Below are 10,573 nucleotides of genomic sequence, written 5' to 3' on the forward strand. Positions count from 1 at the left end.
ACTAATCACGATGTTGCAACAATGATACTGCAACATCGATACTGAAAGGTTGATGTGTGATGTGAAGCTTCATTGAAACGACGATGTTGGAACAATGATACTGGAACGATAACATGTAAACGTAATCACCAAACATTCGAACAAAGAAGTGTAATCGGAGATTAGCGGCTGAATCACAAGAAAGATGCATTTGAGAGGGAGAGACACACTCATAGATGTGAGCGGGAGAGCTTTGAATGTGGAGTCAGATTATTAACCCTTATTTATAGGGTTAGAATATATGGTTTGAATTTTGAATGTGGAGCCAGAATTTTGAATCTCAACAGATGTTTATTGGCGAGTGACATGCATTAATTGAAAATTACATATCCCCATGCATTTTAAAATTCAAATTAACCGCAATTTCAAAACATCTGCTGCTAGGTATACGTTTACCAAAGGAACCATCTGCTACTTTCTTGTAGATGGGTAGTGGTTTGCCCTTTGGAATGTGGGCCAGACCTTTAACACTTGAATACACAAGCAGTGGTTCGATAGAACATTAAATGTATTTTAAAGTGATTTATATATTAGGCTTTATGATGTAATAATGAGATAAGAAAAGCCTTGTTAGACATCCTCTCCTGCTGACACATCAGCTTTCTTATGTCATTGAGATTTCTCCTTTTATAGAAAGTATAGATATATCAACACTAAAGTGTCAACACGGTTTTTGTCAAATAAAACTAATGAATATACCAATTAAATATTGTATTTGAAAAGCCTTTTATATATTTAGTTTTTAATTTAACATTTAATTAGCCCACGTTGTAAATCAGCCTTCTAAGCTATATTGGCAAATTACGTAAAAGTTACAATCATGGTATCATTTTTTGGGATTAAAAAGTCAGAATTTATATATCTAAAGTATCGTCTATTTTTGTCTTTTAACGCAAAAACGATAATAATAATAATAATAATAATAATAATAATAATAATAATAATAATAATAATAATAATAATAATAATAATAATAATAATAATAATAATAATAAATATAATAATAAGAGTAAACTATAATTTTACTCTATGAAGATATAGCCAATTGGTACTCTTACCCTCTATCACGAAATTTTGCTATCTAACCCCCAATAAATGTGAAACGCTGCAATCTTGGACCCTATTAACAGTCAATGGTTGTTTGACTGTTATATGTAAGGGTGTTTTTGTAATTTTTCATTTTTTTAATTATTATTATTATTCCTTTTGTTTTTTCATTATTATTATATTCCTTTCATATTTTTCATGATAATAAAAACAGCGCTTTAACCTCATCTTCAAATCTAATTTCATTTCTCTTAAACCACCATGGAAACTCTTACACCCCCTCAACCACCGTCGCCGCCGCCGTGAAAACCCCGGATCCAGAATCGAAGCCACCACAATCCAACACCGTCACAAAACAACTTCCACCACCGTGAGCCGGAGGAGTCACTTTTCCCCTCCCCCACCACCCACCATTCCGACGACAATAGCCACACCTGCGATGAAATCGGTACGCCCCCACAACTTCTTCTACCCTCTGAACCCCTCTCAATCTCGCAACCAAACCTTCCCTCTTTACCCTCTGTTCATCTCCGACCGACGTGAACGGTGACGGCTAGAGTTTCGCCACACCATGCGGGTGGTGAAAGGTGATGGTTTCGCGGCGATTGGGTGTCACAGGAGTTCCGCTTGGTGATGAAAGGTAATGGTCGTGTGAGATTTGTGGGTTTAATTTTGTTAATTTTTGGGTTTAATTTGGGTTTCGAAATTTGTGGGTGTGGTGAATTTGGGTTTTAAAAAATCTTGAATTGCAGGGGTGGAGGTTACAGTTGTGGTGATTTGGGTTACATTTATGGTTTTAATTTTGTAATTATGGGGGAATCTGGAACAAAATCCATGATTTTTTTAGTAATGAATCAAATTTGTGAGTTGATGGTGGCGGTTGTGAGAAAGGGGAAGGAGGTGGTGGCTGAGTTGATGGTGGTGGTGGAGTTGATGAATCTGGGAATGGTTTGTAAATATTGGAATGAAGAATGAACTGATGATGATGAACTTGATATAATGGATTTGTAAATATTGGTAATGAATTTGGTTGATTCTTGATTTTTTTATATAATTTTAACAATATAGGGGCAAAAACGAGTTTTCACACATTATTAACAAGATAGTGGAGATGGATATGATCGGGTGGTTCTGCTGGTGGCACGATGATACTTCAGTGGTCCGTCAGTGATCCAAATTTGCCGTTCAAAAAAAATAAAAAATAAAAATAATAATAATAATAATAATAATAATAATTTCATTTTTTATTTCTATCTTTTTATATTTAAGACTTAAGAGAACATTTAAAAAAGTATTATTAAAAAAATATTATCTACTTTCATTTTTTTATTTCTTTCTTTTTGTTGTTAAGAGAACACTTTAAAAAGTATTAAATTGTTCTTTTTATTATTAAGAGAACACTTTAAAAAAAGTATTATTAAAGGAGTGTGGTGGGAACTCCTATTCATCATTATTTTTTTATAATTACTTCACATAAATTATTATATCTTTATTTAATTTTATTGATAGATAAAAAACTAGTAGTTTCTTAAAATTTCTCAGTTTTACTATACAATTTTAGTAGTACGCATCGGAGTTTCTTAAAGTTTCACAGTTTTACTACAATTTTATTAGTAAGCTAAAAAAGACTCGACTCAGTTTTTACATGCTAGTCAAACTTGACTGCTTTTGATCAAAATTATAAGCTACACTATCAACTGCGATTTTAGAGAAAACAAACCAAAGCAGTTGGGTTGGTTGGGTCGGAAGGACCGGACACACTAACGGCTTGGTTGGGTTTTGATTTTGATGGTGTGAGAGTTTGAGACTTTGAGTTGAGATTTTTTATGTTTCATTAACTTTTTGGAAATGATCAACATTGATTATTTAATGGTGAATGATTGCAACAAATCATAAGCAACTTGTGCTCTCCAATCCATTCGTGGGTGTATAATGGTTGGTAATGGGGCAAAAAGGTAGTTTCGATAAAACCTACTCCAATTTTTTTGTTAAAAGTTGATGCAATTTTTAAAGAGAATATTCTGCTTATAATAAAGAATTTTAAAGAATTCCAAACAGTTTTTTAGATAAGTGTTACAAAGATTACAAACCTTTTTGACAAAAAAAAATTAAAAATAATACAAATTTTAGATCTAATTAAATAATCCAAAATAAAAGACTAAAATCATCAATCGAAAAAAATTTTACACAAATAACCATGTAGTGGGAAAACTGTGCAGTTTTGATCCTATTTTGTTCAAAGTTACAGCCATGGCCCATATTGTATTATTGTTCACATTTGATTCTTATCATTAATACACAACACAACCCCTATTTTATGTGAACACTATGGAACCCTAAATGTGTTTTACATGCTTATCTCATACATAGTTTTGAGTTGTGGCTTCTTGTTTCCGGTTTTGATCGAGTCTAGTTTTAACTGTAGAAGTTTAATGTTAGTTAGCGAATATAATCGAAAAAAGTTACTAACCTAGTACACGGTAGGGATCGCCGATCTAACTTTTGAAAATTTTGAACCAAAACCGCAATTTGGCCTTAGCGTAAGAACCATCCGCATAACTAATACTATATAAAACAACCATGTTTCAATACAACTATGGCATAAAAAATATAGTTGTGGTAAACAACACATAATTACTTTTAACGTTTTATAGAGTAACTAAGTTACTAGTGAAGGTTTGACTAGTAACTAGTTATGATTGTTGACTGACCAGCTTTGTTAAAGCCAAGTTCTAACTTTCAACAACTTTTTTGTATGTGCCGCTAGGTCATTGTTACTCACTAAAAACGTAACCTTTTATGTAGATTACAATAACATAATGATGATGATGATCATCATCATAATAATAAGGGATCATCGGGGCGGTCAGTGTAAGGTGTGTCTGGGTTGGGCGGCAAGGTGACCAGATGGAGGCGATGACTGCAACGACGTTGAGTGGTCAAAGATTCTAATGAGTTTGGTTGAATTCCTTCACATTCTAAGAGGATTTAGAATTCCTTTAAATGAAGGAAATTGAGGAAATAAATTTATGATTCCAATTCATTTCCCAAGTAAACACATCAGTAATGGATTTTAGATTTCAATTCTAACAAATTCTACGCACCAAACACACCCTAAGAGAACAAAAGATGGATCGAGAAGATGAGGCCTCATAAAGAGGCAACGAACAATGGTATTCTTCGTCTTTCTTATTGTGACGTTGAAAGAGACGAAGATGAGATGAAGAGGTTTTATTTAATTGTTTTGTTACAAGGGGTATAAGAGTATCTTCATTAAAACTTAACTGAAATTTATCGTAAGTCAGTAAATATAACAAAAAATGATACAACCTAGTGAAAAGTAGGAATCGCCGATTTAGTTTTTAAAAAGTTCGAATAAAAACCGCAATTTGGCCTTACTGCAGGGACCACCCGTATAACTAATACTATATAAAAATATGTAGATTCGATACAACTAATGACATAAAAGAATTGTTGTAGTTAACAACACATAATTACTTTTAACATCTTAAAGAGTATAACTGAGTTACCAATCAAAGGTATTAACTATGATTGTTGACTGACTGACTTCGTGTATGAAGAGGTCCAACTTTCAACTACTTTTTATGTGTCGCTAGGTCTAACGTGCCATTGTTGTCATTAAAAAGTAACCACTTATGTATAAAATAAGAATAATAATAATAACAAATTTGATAGTTGTCATTTTAAAAATGCCATCCCTAATGGACTAAAAACAATCATAGGTTTTGATACATGCCTAAAAGCAAGTGTTGGGGACCAACCTCATGCCTAACATTGAAGTGTTAGAATAATACATGATTAACTCATAAAGGTTGTTTTTTTTAAATAATGTTTGGTCACATTTGTATGTCGTGTAAAAATATGGATTAAGAGTTATTATTTTTAGGTCAAACGAAGTCGTTAAATCTGCTTCTTCTTAAGATATACAGAAAAACTGAAAATAAAAACCGTATCCTTTAATAAAAAAAATTAACCTGTTTTGAAAATTGATGATTCGGTTTTTAGTTTTGACAAACCTAATGATACATGATTAATTCATGAAATAGGTTTTTTTAATTGATGCTTTGGTCACACATTTGTATGTCATGAAGAAAGAAAAAGTTTGTTCTACTAATATTTTATGGATTAAGAACTATTCTTTTTTGGTCAAACATATGCTACGAAGTCAAGTTACTACTTCTTTTCTTAGGTTGGCAACAAAATTGAAAAACCAAACCATACCTTTTTATAACAAAAGAACTACAGTAGAAACTCTATAAAATAATACATTTGGGACCATCAAAATTTATTAATTAAAAGAGTTATTAATTAATCGATAAATTAATAATTATTAATTTATATATTAATTAATATTTTATTAATTTATAGTAGAATACTTAGTTTACAAACACCTTTCAAGCTTCCACTTAATTATTGAATACAATGCAGGTGGTGAAAGCACTCAAGAACTCCAGAATTTGATCAAAGAGTTGGGTTATCGCAATGCAATGGATGTCGAAGATGTTCTGACTCACCCAGGAGAAAATGTAGTTGCACAGTTGTTGACTGATGAAGAAATTATTGAAAGCGTTATTGGAATTAATAAAGATGATATCGATGAAGAAGATGATGAAAGTTCTACAATGGAGCCTCCTTCGCGAAACGAAGCTATTAAAGCGACAATCACATTGAACAATTTCTTGTTGAGCTATGAGAAAACAACACCAGAAGTTCTTATCATGCTAAGGAAAATTAGAGACGAGATTCAAGGGAAAATTGATTTCAACAAAAAACAAAAGACAATTGAATCATTTTTCAAGAAACCTTCATAAATCATTCATGTAATATGCTATATATAAGGAATTATTAATTTATATTTTATATGGGGTCTGAAGAAATTATCAAAATTGTATTATCTTATAATTTTAGCAAATTATTAATTTAGCACCCTATCTCCAAGTCGGGACCGGCAAAAAATATTATCTTAGAGAGTTTATTAAATAATCGAGTATTAATTTATCGAGTTTCTACTGTAACCCGTTTTGAAAACTGATGATTCGATTTTAGTTTTTGATTAACCGGTTAAACAATTTAACTGTGATTACCGGTGAATTTGTGTAAATTGTTGAAAGTTTTATGTTCTTTGAAGTTGTTGATTTAAGAAATATGACTCGGCCAAAAACCAAATAAAACACGACCCAACTTTGTTTTTCTTTAATAGGATGTACAAATTTTGTTAACTTTAACCAACTAGCCAAACCAATAATTGACACTGGGAAAGAGAAGACCAGGGTTCAATTCCTATAACCGGGTAAAATTATGAATATATTAGTGTAGTTTAGAAGTAAGAGTAGAAGAAAAATAACATTTGCCGTTTAAATAAAATTGAATGACTTACACATAACTGGTATATAAACCCATTATAACCCGAAATAGAAAACTTCACTTACAGTTTTAGGTCACAATCGACTTATGTTAACCCAAAAAGTCTCTAAATCATGTTTGTCGTATTTAAACACATATAAATTTATATAAATATGGGGAAAGATCTACGCATAACCATGTATATTATGGAACACGTAAAACAACATGAACCATTCATATGTTCAAATAAATAAATAACAACTAACATGAACCATTCAAATGTTCAAATAAATAAATAAAAACTAATAAACAAAAGAAAACTCTCCAAATGTAATGTTTCTTGTTTCTCAATCGTCTCTATTTAAATTAAATTAAATTAAAAGAAAAATGAACAAATAATTAATCTGATGGTTTGTAATGTACTTTGCGTATGCATATTAGGGTTGTAAACGAGCCGAGTCGAGCTGAGTTTGACCCACCTCGAACTCGGCTCGATCTCAATTCGAGCTTGCTTGGCTCGAGCTCGAATTTCAAATCGAGCTGAGGTTTGATGCTCGAGCTCGACTCGATTAAAATTCAAGCTAGCTCGGCTCGGCTCGATCTAACTCGAATTAACAAAGAATCACTAAATTTACTACTTAAAAAGCCCTAAAAATGAATCTCTTCATAGACTAAAGGCCATAATTACAATTTAATATAACCAAATGGCTAAATATGCAAGTATAAATAGTTAGCTCACCTTGTACATTGTCTTTACCTTCTTTTATAGGGGTGAAGGGGTATGGTCCCAGATCTCGCGTCAGCACGACCGCGAGTGACCATTACCCTTATCAAAAACCCCCACCAACAAAAACTTATATGTGTCCTTGCGGGCATGCACGAACACAAATGTCGAATCCAATCTATTAAAAGATGGGAAAATAAAGATAGGCATAAGCGATGCGGCCTGGCACCGCATCCTATGAATATCTCCTTACCTGGTGAATGAAAATGGGTGTACGCATAGCGATGCGGCCTCCCACCGCATCCTATGAACGTTTTCATCAATATAAGGAATCTGGACAACAGCAACAGTCACCACAAGTGGCGATGCGGCCTGGCACCGCATCCCGCAAACTTAGCCAGAATGAGAACGCGGAAACAACAGTAGTTACCGCAGAAAGCGATGCGGCGCGGCACCGCATCCTGCCCATGAGGCAAGTGGGACTGACATCACAGAGCAAGTGGCACCAATGACAGTCGCCTGTCAGCCCATACGTAAGCAACAGACTGAAACTGCAATAGGACGTGGCTTCACCTCCATAACCGACAAGCCTGACACACCTGCATAAGGGCGGCACGTCGTCAGTCTGTCCCCTCCTTCATTCATCGGCAATAAATACCAACCACAAACCAGGTTTGAGGTATCTCTTCACAACTCTCTCAATACTACTACTACTACTATCACACTTTGCTTCCCGAGCGAATTACTGATTCTCACGCCGGAGAGTGGTAACAAGGAGCACCTCCCACCCCATTCTCCTTGTTATGAGTCACAGCTTGTTTCCTTGTGCAGGAGATCAACCAGCGGACGATCCAGCTAGCAATCCTCGGAAAGAAGGGATTAACCCTACTTGACGAGACCAGTGAGTTAACCACCTCGGTTAACCATTGTTTCATCATTTGGCGCCTACCGCTACTCTTAGCACTTTTTTCCACATCCCTTTTTCTTTCCCAAAGATCATGTCTGATCGTCTAAACAACATTACTGGGGATAGCCTAAACCCCGCAAACCCAGGACCTGCGGGGACCACTCCTCCAGCCCCAAATACTGGCCATATTGGCACATCAACGCAAGGGGGCGCATCCCTTACGTTCGCACAAGATCTGTCACAGTATGCTTCTGTGATACCTCCAGGCACAAACCTCCATGCCTGGTATGACCAAAAACAACAAGCTATGCTGGCCGCAGCATACAACAGAGCTTGCGCAGAAGCGCAAGTACCTGTCGGGCCTACTCCGGCACCGCATACACCTGCGGGTCGTATTTTAAAATACGACGGCAGGACCCCCACACACCCAACCTCCCGAAGTAGGCGTGAAGACCGCGGCTCCTCTTACTGTGAGGTCCGCACAATTAATGAGGATGATTCCTCATACGAGTCCCGCAACAGGGGCCCTCATGGCGAAAACAGGCGGCAATCCACAGCCCACCGCGGCTCCAGCATCCATAGCTGGCTGGGACCTCAGTCCCCCCATGAAGGATATGGTCGTACCGATCCGGACGACCATACATACTGCGGGAGTCCCATGCTACTAGCAGTAGACCAGGAGGACGCACTTATGTTCCTCCCACTCAACCCCGCACCACATACCTCCGCGCTGCAAAGCGCCACCAGAGCCAACCCTACAGGCCAAAATCTGCGGCCGAAAACTGTAAGTTCGCCCCGGAGATTGCCTACGCCGATATCACCACCACTAAATTCCCATTAAACATTGGGAAATACAATGGTTCGTCCGACCCGGACGATCACATGAACATCTTCACCGGCGCAGGGTGCAACGGCAGGTGGGACGAGCCCACCTGGTGTCATTTTTCCCCCAGACCCTCACGGGTCTGGCGAGGGCTTGGTTCGATTATTTGCCAGTGGGATCACTGGCCTCATTTGAGAACTTGAAAGCAAAGTTCCTCGCACATTTTAGCCAGCAGCGACGTCACGAACGTGATTCTATGGACGTCATGAACATCTGGCGCGGAGACAACGAATCTCTCGAGTCGTTTGTCGTCCGTTACAACAAAGAGTGCCACGCAACCATTTCATTCAATCCATGAAGGACGAAGAAATGGTTATAACCATCTCCGGCAAGGAAGGCTTGCCAAACAAATGGGAAGACGTCATGGATGCGGTCAAGACGTACGCCCAGACTCAGCGGTCCCTCAAGCCGCACGTCACAAAGGCACAGCCCCAAGCGGAAGGCCAGTCCTCCCGCCAAGAGCCCAAGCGCAACAACAAGCGCAAACGGGACACATGGAATCGCGGCAGTGATCCCAAACCATATGTCCCGCGTAATAACCAGCCCGACGCAAGGGCAACAATCAACGCCCAACGTGAAAACCGGGCGTCAAAGAAGGAATTTCGGGACCGTAACTGGACCGAGATCAACCAGTCGCTAAGCGACGTCCTACTTACGGACGTGCAATTCCTGCTACCGGCCCAACCGATGAAGTCTAAGAAGAACCAGGATCTCACACTCTACTGTGAGTATCACAAAGACTCGGGCCACACAACAAATAACTGTATCAGTCTCCGACTGGAGATTGAGCGAGCCCTAAAAGAGGGGAAGCTGCAACATCTGTTGCCAGCCGCGCAAAAGCAAACCAAGCGCATCACCCCCACCCCACAACGAGGGTACCTCCACAGGTAAGAGGACCATGTATGTGGCCTCAACCCACATGATCAATGGAGGAAAAGGAAAGTTGCGCAAGGCGGCAAGAAAACCGGACAATGACTGGAAGGACGAACAAGTTGTCTTTCCAAAAGTCCGAGGCGGACCGCGTGATAGGCGCGCCGTCGTTATCACAGGCTACCTGGCTCACTACTGCACCGAGCGACTATTCATCGACCCGGGCAGTACATCTGACATCATTTACGAGCAGTGCTTCAACCAATTCGATCAAGAAGACAAGGATCGGTTGCAGCCGGTAGACTACCCTTTGGCCGGATTTACGGGGGAATCCGTATTCCCCCTGAGCCAAATCACTTTTCCTGTGCGCCTCACCAACGGAAGGCACACACGAACGGAGGAGGTAAACTTCATGGTTTTACCTCACACCTCCAAATACGACGTGCTTCTCGGGAGGGAGTCCCAAGGCGACTTCAACATGATTACGTCCGTACCCCACTCTGTTGTCAGTTTCCCAACCGAAATGGAGGTTGCGATAATCTACACACGCAGAGAGGTCATGTCGTCGGACGAGCTGCGTCCGACCAAGATAGCAAGGCCTACACCAAACACCCAACCAGAAAAATGGGTTCTTAACGTAAGACACCTAGAGCAAACAGTCACGTTGGGCCACGCCTTGTCCCACAGCATCAGAGCGCGCCTGAAGCAGCTGCTCTTCAGGAACCAGGATATTTTTACG

General features: G+C 38.4%; 1 protein-coding gene across 3 annotated transcripts; it reads left to right on the top strand.

The window, feature by feature from the left end:
- The first annotated feature begins 1,267 nt into the window (after window positions 1-1,267).
- Window positions 1,268-5,968, top strand: LOC110941717. 3 transcript variants are annotated; one of them, XR_004893412.1, is made up of 2 exons: window positions 1,268-1,726; window positions 2,155-3,632. XR_004893412.1 is itself a non-coding variant. In XM_035990309.1 (2 exons), the coding sequence occupies exons 1-2, from the start codon at window positions 1,720-1,722 to the stop codon at window positions 5,916-5,918; spliced, it is 390 nt and encodes a 129-aa protein (XP_035846202.1). In that variant the 5' UTR covers window positions 1,290-1,719; the 3' UTR covers window positions 5,919-5,968. The 3 variants fall into 3 exon arrangements, 1 of the variants encoding a protein (XP_035846202.1); XM_035990309.1 differs by lacking the exon at window positions 2,155-3,632 and adding an exon at window positions 5,536-5,968 and having other exon boundaries at window positions 1,290-1,726; XR_002594384.2 differs by lacking the exon at window positions 2,155-3,632 and adding an exon at window positions 1,839-2,130 and having other exon boundaries at window positions 1,298-1,726.
- The last annotated feature ends 4,605 nt before the right edge of the window (window positions 5,969-10,573 follow it).

This window comes from Helianthus annuus, chromosome 5, assembly GCF_002127325.2.
Source record: "Helianthus annuus cultivar XRQ/B chromosome 5, HanXRQr2.0-SUNRISE, whole genome shotgun sequence".
Lineage (NCBI taxonomy): Eukaryota > Viridiplantae > Streptophyta > Magnoliopsida > Asterales > Asteraceae > Helianthus > Helianthus annuus.